At 44.2% G+C, this 19,738-nt stretch overlaps 1 protein-coding gene across 2 annotated transcripts in view; it reads left to right on the forward strand.

Annotated features, from left to right (window-relative positions):
* The window catches only part of COL13A1 (collagen type XIII alpha 1 chain), a 253,449-nt gene that overhangs the window by 127,343 nt on the left and 106,368 nt on the right, over positions 1-19,738 (forward strand). Inside the window, exons 5-8 of one of the 2 annotated variants that reach the window (XM_084845462.1) lie at positions 4,449-4,475; positions 4,597-4,623; positions 9,175-9,201; positions 15,323-15,379. In XM_084845462.1, coding sequence (XP_084701588.1) covers positions 4,449-4,475; positions 4,597-4,623; positions 9,175-9,201; positions 15,323-15,379 — 138 coding nt within the window. The remainder of the gene's footprint in view (positions 1-4,448; positions 4,476-4,596; positions 4,624-9,174; positions 9,202-15,322; positions 15,380-19,738) is intronic. The other variant, XM_084845463.1, reaches the window with a different exon arrangement.

The following is a 19,738-nucleotide window of genomic DNA, read 5'->3' on the forward strand; positions in this document are numbered from 1 at the left end:
CTCTCCCTGATGCTATTTAACATCTATGTGAAGCCGCTGGGGGCTATCATCAGGAGGTTTGGGGTGCAGTGTCATCAATATGCAGATGACACACAGCTCTACCTCTTGTTCAAATCTTCACCAGGGTTGGCCATGGAATCCCTGTCTAAATGTCTGGAGACGGTGAGTGGCTGGATGGGGAATAAGCTGAAGAGCTGAACCCTGACAAAACCAAGGTACTTTTGGTGGGAGACAAGAGTAGGTTGGGGGATGTTGACCTGGTGTTGAATTGGGTATGGCTACCATTGAAAGACCAGGTCCGCAGCCTAGGGGTCATTTTAGACTCCCAGCTGTCCATGGAGGCTCAGGTGTCAGCTATGAGCCGGACAGCATTGTACCAACTCCATCTGATACAGCGGCTGTGCCCCTACCTTCCCGACCATCTGCTCCCATCGGTAGTACATGCCCTGGTCTCCTCTTGTCTAGACTAATATAATGCACTCTACGGGGGGTTACCCTTGAAGATGGTTCGGAAGCTGCAGCTGGTGTAGAACGCAGCGGCTCGCCTAATTAAAGGCAGCCGCCGGCGTGATCACATCACTCCAGTGCTGAAGGAGTTGCACTGGTTACCAGTTGTTTTCCAGGCCAAATTCAAGGTGTTGGTTTTGACCTTTAAAACCCTATACGGTTCCAGCCCAGCCTATCTCAAGGAGCACCTCCAGCAACACCAGACAGGCCGCTTAACAAGATCAGCCTCGGATGGCCTTCTCTCTGTCCCATCAGCCAGGACAGCTAGGCTGGTAAGGACAAGGGAGAGGGCCTTCTCTGTGGTGGCCCTCACTCTGTGGAACTCCCTCCCTAGGGAACTCCGCCATGCCCCCTCTTTAATGAGCTTCCGCCACACACTGAAAACTTGGTTATTTAGGGAGGCATTTGGGGTGGGTTAGGGTATTTTTAAATAATGTTTTAATTTATAATTTTACTGTTATAAATTGTACTGTTGTACATCACCCAGAGTGGCTGGCTGATCGGCTAGATGGGTGATTAAGAAATTTAATTAATTAATTAATTAATTAATTTGCACTTGCAAAAAACCAGCCAATGGCCACTTAGTTAAGTGCTCTCGGGATTAAATTCATCTGGGAAATCTAGATGCAGTAGAAACAATGGGTGTTTTGCCAATTACTTCAATACGATGTGACAGTGGTCTCTTTAATTTAGTGGGATTTACTCCCAGGTAAGGATTGTGAGTTGCTAGGTGAAAGGCAAGTATGAAATCCACAGTGAAGTGGTTGTCAGATTGTTTCACCATCGAATGGTGGCACAATCCCTCCCCACCCCTCAATCTATCTTGGAAAGGTTTGCCTTGGATTCAATGCTCAATATTTGGGAGCTTTGCCTTGGATTCAATGCTCAATATTTGTTCTGTAAACTACACCTCCATCACCGCATTCCAAGAGTTACAGTTCACCCTGAACTTCCCAGTAAATGTACGTGGTGCCAGGCAGTTGGTCTTATAATTGGGCCAGAAAGCAAATGTTCACGGAAAAGTCTTCAAGGGTGCAATCCTATGCATGTTTAGCTTAAGCATATTCAGTGGATTTTGAGTTGGTCTTACAGCATTAGCATGTACTGAACAGAAAACTATGAAGGTGTCCTTTCAACGCGCATCTCAAGAATAGGAGTGGGGAAAATATATCAGTGTTTCAGACAAATGGGAAGAAGCAGTGAGAAGTTGTGTTAGAATATCTTATTTTCATTCTCCAGTTTATTTTGGTTTTCACCAGCAGTACTTGTCAGGCAACCCACAAGGTTTTGAAAATCAACTGTTCACAAAATAATTCAAGTCAATTATTATTCAAGTCAATTATTCAAGTCAGTAACTTGGAAAGCACAGTTAATAATAGCCAAATGCATGCCATTTAGCCTATCCTGCTTGTAACTGGACACACTTCCACCTACTTGCTCCTGGTCCATAAATTCTCTCCACCTTGTTAATTTTGCTGCCACCCTGTGGGTCTTGGCCTGTTCTAGCATAGTATCTCATTTCAGCATATGGCTGAATTTCTGGTTCTGCTGGAGTCATGTCTTTGCTTTCAACGAAGCCAGAGTTGTACCCTGTGTCTAAAACAGAGTGAACCACAGGATATAGTGTGTGCTTCTCTTTCTCTCTGAATTAATAAAATAATCCCACCCTACAATCTATTGGCCTGTGGTCTGGCAAGCTTCTGCTTGACTTGGCCCAGAGCCTATAGAATTCTAATTTAACTCCACCATTCAACTTAATTGTCACCTTGCTTCCTCTTACTCTGTTAATGTAATACCTTGCCACTATATTATTTGTTCCAGGCAGGTGCTGGCTTTCTGAAGTGCCTTGTTTTCTGTATCTGATGAATGGATTATGCAGAAGTTTTTCTTTTAATCTAAACATTGGGCCAAGCATCGTACAACTTGTGACCCTCTAAGGCAAACATAGCCTGCCAGCCATGTGTTCTGGGCTTGTCCAGTGCTTGAGAAACCCAAATGTTTTTGCAGCCCCAGGCAGGTGCCAAGGACAGGCTTACTGAGTCTCTGGTGGGCTGGATTCAGCTTGGTGGGTCACAAGCAAAGCAAGTCTGCCTCAGGCATGTTTTCCGATGTATCCTGAACATCAGAATGGAAGAGGCCAAGCAAGAGAGATTTTAAATAGGCTTAAGACACTTGTGTGGCACTCTCAGGGACTTCTCTAGCACATTTCTCAGAGTGTTCTTTTCCTAATGGGCATCAGATGTATAACCAGGGATGGGGGAGAAATTCATTAGCAAATCGTTTACATGATTCCACACTTTCAAGCCAATACATGAATGAAAATTCAGTTCTCCTTTGAAATTCAAATCTCCAAATTTTGCCATGGCATTCTCCAGTCAAAAAAATCATGCAGAAATGCATATATTACAGAAAGGTATATGCAACAATGTGTACATTCATGAAACTGGCATTTTAAATGCAAGCTACTTAGGGAAATTGCTTGCAAAAATGTGTATAGTAGACATAATTGCATACAAAAATACATGTATTAGAAGAAATGCACACTAAAATGTGCATGAATTTTCATGTGATTTTTTTGAAAATACTCAAAATTCAGCATGAAACAAACGAAGTTGGGGAAATGAGAAAGCGAGACAAACCTAAATTAACAGATTTGTCCATCCCTAGGTATATTATGCTCTGTTGGTACACCAAAATCTTTATGAAAGTCCCTCACTCAGAGAAAATTATCAGGTCAGCTCTACCTTCTCTTTTAAGAGAAAGTTAAATAATTTTCTAAAAATGAGCAGGTGTCTGGGATCATAGCCTGATTCTGATTAGCCTAAATTGACCTGAGGTGCTTGATAACCTTGAACATTTCATTGCTATTTTTAGCCTGACTATTTTTAAATTAAAGTAATAGGGAGGTCTTGTCATTTTAACTTTTGTAACTTAGGGCACAATCCTCTGCATGTTTAGACCAAAAAGAGTCCTACAACTCCCAGCATTCCTCAGCCAGCATGGCTGGCTAGGGAATGCTGGGAGTTGTAGGACTTTTTTCTGTCTGAACATGCAGAGGATTGTGCCCTTATTTTAGTATGAATTCAGCTTCTGTTGTTGCTTTTTGTTGACAAGCCATCCTGATCATTTTACCATGTACCAAGGCTGCAGCTCCCCGTACCACAGCAACACTTGCCAAATTGGATGGGGAGATGGAGTGGCGTTGAGTCACTACCTGATGGCAAAATCATCAGGCTTCCACTTCTGTGGATGTCACACTTGTCATTCCCAAACACCGTCTCCACCATCAAGCTTGTAACATGGGGATTCCTTCCTCTGCTCTGCAGAATCCCAGGGCCAGTTTAGACTTACTCATTCTACATGTGGGAAAGCTCTTATGGTGCTGCTACAGTTGGGGAGGGTAACCTTGTTTTAAAGATATTTTCTGTGTTTGCAAGCCACACCATGTTGAGTGGCTGTTGCAGGCCAGTACTGTGTGTCTCTGGCAATAGTGCTACCAGTGGACAGGCTCTCATGCTGAGGCCTGCACATGTGGTAAGGATGTTTTAATTTTTATTCTTCCTCATGCGTAGCATGACCATGAAAGGGGGCTTTCCCACAGCTTGCACATGGAGTATGTGATGCAGCATCCCCAACCTGGTGTCCTCCAGATGTTTGCACCCACAACTGCCAGAATTCCTGACCACTGGCCATGCTGGCTGAGGCTGATGGGAATTGACATCCAAAACATCTGGAGGGCACCAGGTTGGGGAAGGCTGATGTAAAGTTATGGATGAGATAAAAAGATATGGATGACAATAATCTCAAAGGAGGATACAGCTTCCTGTCTGTAATACCAAAGTTTTGTCCCAGACTGTACATCACGTGCCACCATGCTTGTCATGTTGGTCTTTCGTTTCTCACTAAATGTAACCTTTGCTTGGGTTTTTCCTCCCTCAAAGGGTCCAGCTGGTCCCAAAGGGTATCCAGTAAGTAATTCGGCTAGCACTTACTTTTTGTTCATACTTCTTTTTGGCATTCTCCATCCCTGTTCTGTATGCAACATTGCTCATTATTTGTGTGTTGTTGTTGTTGTTGTTGTTTCTGTAGGGAGCCCCTGGACAAAAAGGAGAGAAGGTAAGATTAACCTCAGACTGTAGAAGAAGATTTGAACACAAATATTTCCAGAAACTAGAACCTAAAAAACCCTAGAACTCCCTGTTAATGTAGCTAGAATGTAGAGTCTCAATATCCACTAATACATTATTTTCAATGCCGGGGGGTGTGGGAGGGGGAGCCACCTTCATACATTTGAATCCAAAGTCAAAATCATATATATGCTTGATAACTGGGAACATTTCAAATGAAATACTTCCTTGTGAGTCAGGAAAATTCTGATGAAAGAGAAATGAGGAGTTATGGGTTATGTGAGCAGGTCTGGAGTTATTCGTACAGCAACATGTGAGTCCATGTTGTTGTTGTTGTTGTTGTTGTTGTTGTTGTTGTTCAGTCGTTCAGTCGTGTCCGACTCTTCATGACACCATGGACCATAGCACTCCAGGCCTTCCTGTCCTCCTCTATCTTCCGGAGCGTGCTCAAGTTCATCTTCATTGCATCGGTGATGCTGTCTAGCCATCTCATCCTCTGCCATCCCCTTCTCCTTTTGCCTTCAATCTTTCCCAGCATCAGGGTCTTTTCCAGGGAGTTTTCTCTTCGCATTCGGTGGCCAAAATATTTGAGCTTCAACTTCAGTATCTGTCCTTCCAATGAACAGTCAGGGTTGATTTCCTTTAGGATGGACTGATTTGACCTCCTTGCAGTCCAGGGGACTCGTAAGAGTCTTCTACAGCACCACAGTTCGAAAGCATCAATTCTTCGGCGCTCAGCCTTCCTTATAGTCCAGCTCTCACAGCCATACGTTGCTATGGAGAAAACCATAGCTTTGATTATACGCATCTTTGTCGGCAAGGTGATGTCTCTGCTTCTTACTATGCTGTCTAGGTTTGCCATAGCTTTCCTCCCAAGGAGCAAGCGTCTTTTAATTTCATGGCTACAGTCACCATCTGCGGTGATCTTGGAGCCCAAGAAAATAAAATCTGTCACTGCTTCCATTTCTTCCCCTTCTATTTGTCAGGAAGTGATGGGGCCAGATGCCATGATCGTAATTTTTTTAATGTTGAGTTTCAAACCAGCTTTTGCACTCTCCACTTTCACCCTCAACAAGAGGCTCTTTAGATCCTCTTCGCTTTCTGCCATTAGGGTGGTATCGTCTGTGTATCTGAGGTTGTTGATAATTCTCCCAGCAATCTTAATTCCCACCTGTGATTCATCCAACCCGCCGTTTCTCATGATGTACTCTGCATATAAATTAAATAAGCAGGGCGACAATATACAGCCTTGTCGTACTCCTTTCCCAATTTTGAACCAGTCGGTTGTTCCATGTCCTGTTCTTACTGTTGCTCCTTGACCCTCGTACAGGTTTCTCAGGAGACAGGTAAGGTGGTCTGGTACTCCCATCTCTTTAAGAATTTGCCACTGTTTGTTATGATCCACACAATCAAAGGCTTTAGCATAGTCAATGAAGCAGAAATAGATGCTTTTCTGGAATTCTCTTGCTTTCTCCATGATCCAGCAAATATTGGCAATTTGATCTCTAGTTCCTCTGTGACCGCACTATCATGGCTATCAGGGACATTCAGATCTTTCCTGTATAATTCTTCTGTGTATTCTTTCCACCTCTTCTTAATCTCATCTGCTTCTGTTAGGTCCCTGCCTTCTTTGTCCTTTATCATGCCCATCTTTGCACAGAACGTTCCTTTGATATCTCCAATTTTCTTGAAAAGATCTCTAGTCTTTCCCATTCTATTGTTTTCCTTAATTTCTTTGCATTGTTCATTTAAGAAGTAGGGATGTCAGAGAATTCCGCGATGGATCTTAGTGAGGCTGAATGCACTGGCATTCAGCCCTCTGAAATCCGTCGCAGAATGAAGCCCCCGCCCCCCCAAACCCATGAAAGGCAAGCGGGACAAAGTCCCTGCCCCCCCACCCCACAAAAGGCGCGCAAAATGGAGCACTTACCTGCTCCCATCCACGCTACTTTGTGAATGGTGGCCGTCCTGTGGCTGCCATTCGCTTCCTATGACAGCCACCATTTGCATCCCTGCAGGGCTGCCCAGTGGCTGGATGTCCGGCTGCGGGCAGCCAGAGCTGGCCGGCAGCTACGCGGCTTGGCCGTGGAGCAGAGCTGGCTGGGCAGGATTCCAGGGGGAGGGATGGAGCACCTCCCCCCCATCGAGGATTCCGGGGGGAGGGACGGCACGCCTCCCCCCCCCACAGATGCCCCATTCGCTTCCTCCTCTTCATAGCCGTGATAGGCTACATAAATACTTACGTAGCCTATCACGGCTAACGCAGGGACACCATTTGCGTCCCTGTGGAGGCCGTGATAGGCTACCTAAGTATTTACGTAGCCTATCACGGCGGGGGGGGGGACACCCAGCGTACGCAAATGGCAGCGGCTACCACCATTTGCGTATGCTGGGGTTTTTCCCCCTGCCGTGATAGGCTACGTAAATATTTACATAGCCTATCATGGCTCAATACAGGGACGCAAATGGCGGCAGCTACGACAGCCACCATTTGCATCCCTGCAGGGCTGTCCAGTGGCCGGATGTCCGGCTGCAGGCAGCCGGAGCCAGCCAGCAGCTCCGCAGCTTGGCCACGGAGCGGAGCCGACCGGGCAGGATTCCAGGGGAAGGGACGGAGCGCCTCCACCCCACCGTGGATGCCCCTACGTGGAGCCAGGTAAGGGATTCGTACATGCCTATTTAAGAAGGCCTTCTTGTCTCTCCTTAATATTCTCTGAAAATCTGCATTCAGTTGGATATATCTTCCCCTTTCTCCCTTGCTTTTCGCTTCCCTTCTTTCCTCAGCTACTTGTAAAGCCTCATCAGACAGCCACTTGGCTTTCTTACATTTCTTTTTCTTTGGGATGGATTTCGTTGCTACCTCCTGAACAATGTTACGGACCTCTGTCCATAGTTCCTCAGGCACTCTGTCTACCAGGTCTAGTCCCTTAAATCTATTGGTCACCTCCACTGTATATTCATAAGGGATATGATTTAGGTCATACCTGAATGGATTAGCGGTTTTCCCGATGTTCTTCAATTTAAACCGAAATTTTGCAAGAAGCAGCTCATGATCTGAGCCACAGTCAGCTCCAGGTCTTGTTTTGACTGACTGTATAGAGCTTCTCCGTCTTTGGCTTCAAAGGACATAATCAATCTGATTTCGATATTGACCATCTGGTGATGTCCATGTGTAGAGTCGCCTCTTGTGCTGTTGGAAAAGCGTGTTTGCTATGATCAGCATGTTCTCTTGGCAGAACTCTATTAGCCTTTGTCCTGCTTCATTTTGTACACCAAGGCCATGCTTGCCTGTTATCCCGGTGATATCTTGACTTCCTACTTTAGCATTCCAATCCCCTATGATGAAGAGGACATCTTTTTTTGGTGTTAGTTCTAGAAGGTGTTGTAGGTCTTCATAGAACCGATCAACCTCAGCTTCTTCGGCCTCAGTGGTTGGGGCATGGACTTGAATTATGTGATGTTGAATGGTTTGCCTTGGATTCGTACTGAGATCATTCTATCATTTTGAATTTTACCCCAGTACTGCTTTCCCCACCCTTTTGTTGACTATGAGTGCTACTCCATTTCTTCTAAGGGATTCTTGCCCACAGTAGTAGATATAATGGTCACCTGAATTAAATTAATTAAATTAAATTAAATTTGCCCATGCTTGTCCATTTTAGTTTGCTGATTCCCAAGATGTCGATGTTCAATCTTGCCATCTCATGTTTGACCACCTCCAGCTTACCTTGATTCATTGTCCTTACATTCCAGGTTCCTAAACAATATTGTTCTTTACAGCATCGGACTTTCTTTTCACCACCAGACACATCCACCTTTGTCCTTTCGGCTTTGGCCCAGCTGCTTCACTCTTTCTGGCACTACTTGGAAATTCCCTCTGCTCTTCCCTAGTACTATATTGGACACTTTCCGACCTGAGGGGCTCATCTTCCGGTGTCATCTCTTTTAGCCTTGTGATACGTTCCATGGGGTTTTCTTGGCAAGAATACTGGAGTGGGTTGCCATTTCCTTCTCCAGTGGACCACATTTTGTCAGAACTCGCCGCCATGACCTATCCGTCTTGGGTGGCCCTGCATGGCATAGCTTATGGCTTCACTGAGTTACGCAAGCCCCTTTGCCACAACAAGGCAGTGATCCATGAAGGGGATGTGAGTCCATATATTACACCAAATACATGATCAACTACACTAAGTGTTAAAAAAGAATCAGGATAACAATTTTGAAGGAAACCAGTGCACAATAATTTAAAGTAGCTTCCCCCAACCTGCTGCATGGCTGGGAATGATGGGTGATGCAGCCCAACACATCTGGAGGGCACCAGGTAGGGGAAAGCTGATGTAAAGGGTACAATGGGAATTGTACAGGGTGTTCCAGCAGATAACAGGCCAGTTCTCAGGATGTGTAAACCCAGCATTATCCCCTGAAACGTATGCATTCGTGCCAAGCATGCACCTGCTATGAACCTGTCTCCTTGAATCTATTTTGGTTTCCAGCATTCACAATTTAAACTATTTTCTTTTTAATTTCCTTCTTTTTTCAGGGTCAATGTGGAGATTACCCACACAGGGTAAGCAGACTCGTCTTGTTATTTTAAAGTGACCTCTGTATATCATCCTGTGACTATTTGAATGGCTTTTATGGAAATGTAGAACAGGTCACCTAAGAAGGCCGATCACCAGCTCCTGCCATCCTTTCCTCTCCTCATCCCATACATATCGTATTGCCTGGCTTGTCTCACTGGCAAAGAGAGTACAGATGTTTCTGGGAAGGATTTCACATCCCTGTTTAACTATCCTATGTTGGGGGCGGGGGGATAAAATATATATAACCTCCCCCTCTTGCTCTGAGCCACTTCATATTTCATAAATTCTCCTACCATAAAGGAAGCAGGTTGTTCGGTAATATTTAATCCCCCTCGTCCCATTGTTGTTGTTTTAAATTTGAGGTTTTTATTAAAATAGCATTAAAATGGTAACACTGCACATCGAAGGGATTAGGGGACTAAAAACCCCAACATGGTGAAATTTCTCATTTTAACGACACAGTGGCCCAGTTTGGACATGCATGGGAGAGAGCGAGTGTGCTGCCCTCCTCCTGTTTGCCGCTTCTGCTTTGTATCCTGTTTACAAAATGCCCCATTCCTGTGTTTTTCAGTGTGACATGCAATCCTGCAATTCTGGGTTGTTGAGGGAGAAACAACCCAGAGTTTTAACGCGTGGTTTGTTGTTCGGTTAAAAGTCTGGGTTGTTTCCCCCTCAACTCCCCAGTGTTCCAGGCTTGCTCGTCATGCTGAACTGGATACAACATTGAAATGGCTCATTGGTTCCCACATGGCCCCAACCAAGCATGGGTTAAATCACCCATGGTTGGTTGTTATACGTGAACCAGGTAAATAGCTATTTGATGATGATGTGGCAATTCAGATAAGGTGTTAACCATTCAGTATTGTTTTGCCATTCATATGTTCAGAGGACTTTGAGTTGAAGAGAAAAGTGAATGGGTTACACCTATACGGTATACAATAATCCTTAATAAAAAATGATATTTGAACATCAGATTAGAATAGTTTTCAAACACACTTCTTTTTTAAACTGTGACTAAATTTGAATCTATATCTAGGGCTTTTCTACATGAGGCTTTTAACCCGCACCTTTACCAAGGCTTCTGCTTCCAGATTCTTTGTGGGATTAAGATCAGCTCCTTTACATGTGTTTTTTTTCCAGGGGGTTTCTTTCTCTGCCTTTCTATATGTTTCATCACACAAAGATGACACTGTGGTATAGCAGAATTTGTGCAATTACATGAGAGTCTCATTCCACCATTTCTAAATAATACCACACTTTCCTTGATGTAAAAAAAATGGGGAAATGGATGCAAAGAGTGGGAGAGGCTTTGGAGGATGACGATGTTGTGTGAAGGACCCACAAACTACCGCGACTGAGCAATTATGAGTGCACAATAAAAACTTCATGTAGAAAGGCTCCTAGTTAGATTTTTTTTGTGTACAAGTGTAGAGGATTAACTCAGTCAGAACTCCTAATGTATGTTCAAAGAAAATCCTCCCCTTGCCAAATATGTCTATTTCCTATTGCCCGACATGCTATAATGCCAGGGGAAGAGCCATTCTGCTGTATGTAAAATGCAGAGATGTGGAAATCACTGGGTATATGTGGGTCTAAGGCCTTTACAATGGAAGCCTGGTATTTCTATTACCTGCTGCACCAAGAATTGAGGTGGGGGGGGGGGTAACATGAGAGATGGTTACAAAGCCTAATTCCCTATTATCCTTTTCACAATTTGTAAAAAGCTGAAATGAGATCTTGGTGAATGGCCATACCTAGAACATATGGATCAAAGATCCATGTAGTCCTACATCCTGTTTCCCACAGCGACCATCTGGATGCCTCTGGGAAGCCCACAATCATGACACAAAGGCAACAGCCCTCTCCTGTTCTTACCGCTTAGTAACTAGTAATCAGTGGCATATTCCCTGTGAACCTGGTTGTTTTATATAGCCATCATGGCCAGTAGTAGCTATGGATAGAGTTCATGAATTCTTGACCTAGCCACTTTCCCCTTATGCTGTTATTCCTTACACACACACACACACACACACACACACAGAGTCCCAGCACTAAGAGGGTACATTGGAGAATACGGATGGGGAGAATGATCACACCCTCAGAGCCACTTCATAAGTTACTGATATAGTGCTTTTGCCACTTTCTTGTAGCTCCATTCTAAAACCTGTTGCTAAAACATGGGAGATCCCACCAAAGGGAGGCAACTATCTGGTTACTTCTATACGTTATCTCCTGGATGTAGACGTTACTGGAGCAGAATGGGGTGGAGCCACAGGGGAATTTCAACGGTGTCGCTTTGTAATCTAAGAGCAGGCCCTAACAACCCTGCAAACAAATTGGGTTTCCCTGTCTAGGTCTGGAAGTATAAACTTATTTCACAAGAATTGCAGACCTACCAGTCCTGCTGATGCGGGGTTGCCAGATACAAACCTAGACATGGCTTCTGTGCAGGGTTCGCCCAAGACTTTTTGCTGCCTAAGGCATAGCAGCAAATGATATCCTCCTGGGTCAAGGTCCACAGTATGCAAAGCTGGCACTTGAGGCAAAATATCCCCCAAGCATCTCCCCACCCCAATGCAATAGTAAATCAAACAACTAATGATTTGCTACCCGAAATCAAATGGGTAGCTGCCTGAGGCATCTGTCTCACTCTGCCTAATGGTAGGGCCCGTCCTGCTTGTGTGTCTTTTAACAGATGCACCTGTAGAATCTCTGGGCTCCATCACACAGGCAGAGAATTCCACATCAATGCCGGTTCTTTCCCCATCCGGTATCATTGCAGGACTAGGTTGTTTTCCTTAGATGGCTGTCCCCTGTCACATTATTTTTCATTTCTTTCCTTCTCATGGGGATGGGGATGGGGATGCCACTTGGGGTATAGCAATAATTCCTCCCTGATTCCTGCCCCTTTCCCTCCCCTTGCACATTACTGGTGGATGGGGACTGACATGCTATAAGTCTCCAACTCTCAGCACACTTACTTGGGAGTAAGCCCCATTGAACTTAATGGGGTGCTCTGAATCAACAGAGGACGTTGCTTCTGAGCTTGGTGGGGTGGGGGATCAGATCTGTCTCACTTCATTGCTGGGAGGCATTTTACCCTCCTCTCCCTCCAATTGAGAAATGTGCTCAAGCACATGGCAGACACATGGTTTGAGAGCAATGCACTTCTTTGGTGCAGTCTTGTGCTGCTGTTGCTGAGCAGGCGGCGTGCTGTGCTGCAGCCAGGATTTGGCAGGGGCTCACCTTGAAGCAAAGGGGAAAATCCGTGGCAGGGGGAGGGTCAGGCACAGATCTTTCCTTCCTCAGCAAGACTTGAGCAGGGGCAGGAGTCCCCTCAAACTGTGTGCCCTCCCCACCTTGCAAGGAAGGGATAGAGCACAAGCCCTCGCTCGTGTCAGCTCTGCTCGGTCTCCTTCTATGCAACCCTGCTCAGGATCTCCTGAGTGCGACATGCTCCACAGCCCTGCAGCCCATTCTCGATGCGTTCGTCATCTTCACCGTGCCCCCAATAACTGAAAACAAACACCCACAGCCAGTTTCTTCTGCTATTGGAGAATTTCATGGGGAGGTCATGGCGCTCCTGTTCCATTGGCTGGAAAAAATACAATTTTTTTGTGTTTTGGGAAAACACAGGATAGGCTGGGGGAAATGGCGGGAGACAACCTGGAGGGTAACGGCATCATCTAAAGAGCCTGCAAACTCCCGTGACAGAGCCATCTCAATAGCAGGATAAAAGCTCCATGTGAACAAGCCCTCTGTCTGCTTCAGGAAGGAATCTTGCAAGCCCAGAGTCAATGGCATGGCAGTGAGAGTGTTAAAAAGTGCTTGACACCAACAAAAAAGCCCCCCCCCCAACCCTTAGTACTTATGGTTAAAGTACTTCAAGAGAAAAAGAAGGGCAATCTTTCACAAAGCCAAAACCATCTGACTGATATTAGATGCCCTTCACTGGGACTATTGCAGTGCAACACCTCATTATTTCATGGACGCCAGAGGTTGTTTGCACTCCCTGGCTGCAAGAGTTATAAGGAGAAGACACTGGCTTCTGCTTACAAGTCTAATTTTGCAAATAAACTTTGCACTCATTCTGCAAATCAATTCACTACCAGAGAGAACGGTGTATATAGCATGAGATTCAGAGGCCTGAATGGATAGATCTAACCCAGTAGAAAGAGACACAAACATTTCTGGTGGCTTTCAAGAAAAAAAGGGAATAAAAAAAGATCTGGCCCTTATCCCAGATTCGTTGACATGGAGTGAAAGCTGGTCCAGGGTTCTTGGATGACAACAGCATGGAGATAACAAACATCCAAAGCAAGAGGGTATATAGTATGGAGAGCCTGCCTGGCTATGTCTTTGGGTCTATTTACTTACAAAAATGGAAGGCCAATTATTTTCTTTATTGAGAAAAGCAGTGTCAGTAGCTTGCTATGGACTTTTTTCTTTTTTTAAAAAGGACACTAGTTACAGTTTCCAACCCATTAAAAAGCCCATTAAAAAAAGCTATGCCTGAGAATTTTTCTGGGTTCAGTTACCCTCCTTGGCTTCAAGCTCTCCCAATATTGCTCAAGGTAAAAAACAAAGCGGAGGGGGGGGGGGAACCACAGAATATTAATACATGAAGAAACTGACCACAATGTAAGAGAAGCAGTGGGGACTTCCACATACCATAGCATACCAACATACATGTTCAATATACCAACATACAATGAGAAAACAGTGTGGCAAACTCCGCTTATAATCACTGTTGGATACTGGAATTATTATTTAAGACATTCAGGCTTCCCATCTCACAGGGGGCTCTCATCTTTAGGGGATTCACATGATAAGGGCAAACAGGTTAAAGTGGAAAGGCTCTAATGAAGCTTTGCAAGGGGAGTATATCATGAGCCTTCCTCTGCTAACGTTCTGCACTAATCTACAGTCTTCTCCTTGTTTCTGGAGGGGAGAAACCTAAGGCCTATGAACTGCAGCAAGGAAGGCTAAAGATTTTAGCTTACAGCTCTAATCATAGGAATCTTAAGCACTTTTTGTTCTTTAAAACATTGCTAGATTGATTTCAAGGTGGTGCCAAAAACAAAAGCCCTTAAAGGCTTCAAAGCCAAAATACTTCTAAAAGTAATTTTAATGATGATGATGACGATGATGTCATGAAGAGGATTCATGATTTTTGAACTCTAAGAGATGCAGGACAAGAAATCTTGGCCTATGTGCTAGCTGGAATTCTTGGATGGACTAAGGACAATAGTCACAATTTCCAACCTCATAATTGTTGCTCTTCAAGTGAATAATAGTTTTCAAATTACCAATGAGCTACATGATGAGTTTTCTTCATGGAACTTCAAGTTGAATGCTTTTCATTTATTTGCTCTAGAATAACCAAATCCCTTGTTTTCAAAAAGAGAAAGAAATAATAGAGATACTTTGTTTTAGCTTGCTTAGGATTTCTTCTGATCACGGTGTTTGTGACACAGTTTTTAATAATATATGAACTTATCTCTTGCCTGGGTGACCCTTCCTCTCTACTGCCAGCAAAGCAAGGATTGAAAATCCAACCCCTCTGTTATGTAGTGTGCACAATTCCTCTGTTGGGCAGCCTATTAGGAAAGCTGATACTGTTCTCTCAATGGAGGAAATGAACACATCAAGAGGTTATGCATGTGTTGGTTATACAATACAAGCCTTCAGGACAGATGAGGTAACCAAAACAGGTAAAAACGCAACAGTTGCAAGTATAGGCCTGGGCTGGAGTTGAGAGTTGAAGTCTAACTAGAGTTGGGAGAGTAAGGCTAAATCTACGCTACTACTTTATAGTGGTATTGAAGTGCACTGATAACTGTTGGGGCACACTGCATGTTCTGTATACCACTATCATAGTGTTGTTTCCTGCTTTTTATTCCACATTATCCAAAATACTGCAACAAATGTCACTGTGTGTCCTACAAGGTATAAATGCACAAGAGGGATATAGTGTCACCATGATGGGATTGTAATGATATAACACAAAGTGTAGATCTGGCCTAAATTTTGTTTTGCTGTTGATGCTATAATGAATTGCATTGACCCAGCTCTGTGTCACTGTGTCTTCACTGTCCCCCCTAGGAATACCTAAGTACCACACTTGCAGCTCTGCGTTCTAATCAGATCCTTACATTGAAGGTTTGTGGTAATGGTTTCACTGCAGCCAGTCCTGTTGCAAATGAACATGGAGATGGATCCAATACTGCATTTTCTCAACAATGACCAAAACAAAATACAAATCCAATAGCATGTCTGTGAGACACTGGAGAGGCAGTACCAGTGAAAGGAGGAATAGATTTGAAATATACACCTCATAGGCTGCTAACACAGTTTGGGTTTTCAGTAGAAGGAAAGGCAAATGTAGCTCTCTTTGTGTCATAATCATGCCAGCTCCACCATCCTCACCTCAGTTTGTGACAGTGGGAAATGACAGGAATCTCAAGAGCATTTATCTAGGGTTGATGCTCTCTTTTTACCTTATGAACTCAGGTCTTTTGCTCAAAATAGATGAGCATTTAATTAAGTGTTACAAAGCACGTGTGTAAAATTCAGCTCATGTCCCTTTAAAATATTTGAAAGTGGCTCTTGGAACAGGATCTTTCATGCCACTCCCTTCAAACAGTGAGAGGTTTGTGAACCTGAGTACTAGGTGTAAACAGAGTATGGTCTTAAGGGTATGTTAAGGATTTTCACATGACTTGTACTATCTCTCTCTCTCACACACACACACACACACACACACACACACAGCAGGATTGGGCCAAGATGTTTTGCTGCCTGAGGCGAAAGACAAAGACATGCTCTGCCCCCATCCCCATTCCATGTACACCAACAAACCAGACTAGCAGTTGAATCATGCTTCAGGGCTGCCTGCCTCTACCACACATGAGGGCAGCAGACTAGCCCAGAGAGTGCAGGGAGTACAGCCTCCAGGTTTTTGAGGGCCCTTGGACAGGGACCCCTCAGTGACCCCCTTCCTCAGTGAGTCTACCTTCTCACTGCCATTGTCACCAGCTGTCATTGCTCCTCACCCTCTTGACTGAGAGGCAGAGAACCAGTGTGCAAGCAGGCAGTGGCATCTACTCCTCATCCTCACCACCATCATTGTCTGAGTCAGAGTGAGAGGCAGGTGAACAAGCAGGTCACAATGGTGAAGAGGAGGAGCAACTTTGGGGGGCTTTTGTCAGTAGGCCCCTGCTGGGGTGAAGGCCCTCAGCAGGTACCCAACCATGCCTACCCTTGATGCTGGCCATGGGTGCAGGGCAGGTTCTGTGGTGCAGATAGAGCTCTGTCCTCTATTACCACACCACCACTTCCTGCCCCTCATAGTCTGCTGCCTGAGGCAGCTGCCTCACTCTACCTAATGGTAGGGCCAGCCCTGACAAACTCACATGCAAACAGACACCAATCCAATTTAAAATAAATGACAAATAGCTGTCTCTGCACTCTAGTTGTGACAGTGCATTTTAATAAATTCATAGAGATGGACACCTATAGAGCTTGGGAGTGGGGGGCTAAGAGAGAGAGAGAGAGAGACAGAGAGAAAGAAAGAGCATGTAGTGCAGTTAAATTCTAACCCACCTTTTTCAGATTTCCAACTTTTGGAAAAGAAAGAAAATTTATTTTAAATTATACTTTATAGTTCATGTTTTGCTTTGGTGTTTTATTGGAAGTGCATAAGAAGTAAATGTATCTTCTCTTTACCACTCAGTTTCCACTATGTTTTTAGATCGTGCCCCAAGAGGAGTCCCTTGTGTTGAACCATTCTGGAGCTGGTTGCATGATACGTGAAAGGATCCCTTAGATGATCCTATGCTTCTTATTAGGGATAATATGACAGTAGGAGAAAACAGCAGGATACGGTGTGATGGTTGGAAGCTCTGTGAGACTGAGTAGCAACCCAAAGTCCCTTCACTGCCACATGTGCTCAGATTTAGTACCTTAACCAGAACACATGTAACACACAGCCTTTCAGTCATCCATCTGGCTTCATCACCTCATCTTAAGAACTACAAAGACCACAGTGGCTTTTCCTGTGGTTCACTGACTGTGCCCCTCTGTGGTCTTTGGATCTTCTGTTAATTGTAGCCTTCCTAATCCAAGCCTTACTCTTCTAATTTACCACCATAATGTGTTCTCTATTTTTAACCAACAGCCCAGAATGACTGGGTTGCAATGCTGCAATATTGTGATGACATTTCAGTTTGCAACAAGACTGGAACTTGGCTTGCACTAAAGAGCAAGCAGCCATAAATAAGGGGAGGAAGTGTACACAGACACTGTCATGGGAGACCTGCAGGCATACCTCTCAGTCAAAAAAGAAATATTACAGGCACCTATGTTTTTGAGCATTAACAAGACCTTATTGTTCATGCATTTATGCTGGTGAAAATCAGGAGAGACCCTAGTTGCAGAAGTAACTTTTAGACAGGGTTCACACAACATGCTAACCCATTATGGGTTGTTGTCTTGTCTGAATACAGCATGTTTTTCACAGGGTGAGTTAACATGTTGTCTGAACACAGTCTTTTCCACAGAGTGAGTTATCGTGTTGTCTGAACACAATGTGTTTTCCACAGGGTAGCTTGTTAACCATGCAGTGTGGTTTATTTTTCTCAAACAAGCCATCTTGAAAAACCATGGCTTGTTGTTGGGTTGTTCAGGGTGGTTAACAAGCCACGCTGCATGGTTAATGAGCAACCCTGCAGAAAACGCACTGCATTCGGGCAACATGATAACCCACGCTGTGGAAAAAGCACTGCAGTCAGACAACATGATAACCCACCCTGCAGAAAACGCACTGCATTCAGACAACACGATAACCCATGGTTCAACAACAACCCACACTGGGTGGGCTAGCATGTTGTGTGAAGTGAGGTTAATAAGATGCAGTGGTTAGAACAGTACAGTGAATACCCTGTAGGCTTTGTTTTCTAAGAGCCACTTTTGTAAGATGAAGCACATTCCTTTAGTATGGCACAGATGACTTTTGTTTTGGTTTAAAATGGGCAAGCATGGATGCTTGAGGCAAGAGGGTCACACACATACGAGGTAGAATGCTTTGGACTAAACCTTGGAGATTAGAGATGCATGTCATGTGGCAACACTGAGGAGTATCCAGCGCTGTCACAGCACTTGCTAGGCAAAGAGGAGAAGCAGCAGTTTGCTGCCATAATTCAGCGGCAAACAACACCACGCAAATTCGGTGGCAAACTGCACTGCCCCATTCGGTGGCAAATCATTGCTTTTTCCCTTTGCCTAGCAAGTGCTATGGATGTTACGCTAATGTTGCTTTATGCTAGCACAACCTCATTAGCACTAGACCGTGACAGCATTGGATACTGCCTATTTGTGTGTTTTGTGAGGGAGGTAACGTAAAACATTAAGGTAGGAAGTGATCCCGTGCGAAGCTCTTGTATTCTACATTGGAGGGATGCATTCTGCAAATAAATCCTGTAGCTAGACTTGGCAGTGAGTGAAAGTTTTACCAAGATGTAGAGATATATCCCTTGGTGGAAGGGGCCTTTCATGTTATTCTGCATTCACCCCTTCAGCCATTGAAAAGGTGTAGTCTTCTTATTCATTCTCACTAAATAAAAAAAGCAGGCAAACATTTTTTATGATGGTTGAATAGTCTTATCTAATAGGGAGTAAAATAGGATCAGTGATAAAGAGTAGGACTTATCTAAGGGATGAAAAAAGACTTATTGTTAGTCTCTGTTGTAATCAGAATAACAATAGCACAACCTATTAAGTACTAAGAAAAAGAGGAATAAACTCTCTGTGGCAATAAGGAAAATACAAACAGTACCAGAGAGGAAGAAAGGCTTTAGAAAATGTGAACAGAAGAATAGGACAAAAATAGAAAAATGCAAATAACAAGCGAAGAAGCAGATTGAGTGCAGGAGTTGAGAAGGGAAGAATGTAGCTATGATTTGTTGCAACGAGACATAGCATACGCAATGGATAAGTTTTACTTGAAGTATTCCAGGTTATCTAACTAGAAAGTACATTAAAACTTCAGTGCTCTAAATCCTGAAGAGCAAAACTAAAGCTAACTATAGGTGCTCCAGACACCCCCATTTTAGTAGGCTTGATACGATTGAAATGGAACACAAAAGCACTCAGAGGCTTGCCAAAAGGTACCCAATGACAAACGCCTTTTCTGATGCCCTTCATTCCTGTCTCTGAATTGCAGCTTCCTTCCATTACATCCTTTCATTGTTTCCTTTTTCCCCTCTTTCCATTTTCTTCATTGGCTGTTCTGTATGACTTTTGATGTCCCACTGACCTCCTTTGCCTTGTGACTTTTGGCCTTTGCCCTGTGACCTTCTGCTTCGGTCTTCTTCAGCTGTTGCCTCTTCTCAATTCAGTGCGGCTGGCTCCACCCCCAGTCATAAAGAGGCGCACCTTCCAGGTATCCTTCTCCTTTTCCTGGTTTAAGCTCTTTCCATTTTTGAAACTGGTGATTAATCAGCTTCCTTTCTTCCTTAGAGA

The sequence above is a fragment of the Heloderma suspectum genome, chromosome 3 (genome assembly GCF_057233095.1).
Source record: "Heloderma suspectum isolate Gila_16-S chromosome 3, 16-S_ref, whole genome shotgun sequence".
In the NCBI taxonomy this organism is placed as follows: domain Eukaryota; kingdom Metazoa; phylum Chordata; class Lepidosauria; order Squamata; family Helodermatidae; genus Heloderma; species Heloderma suspectum.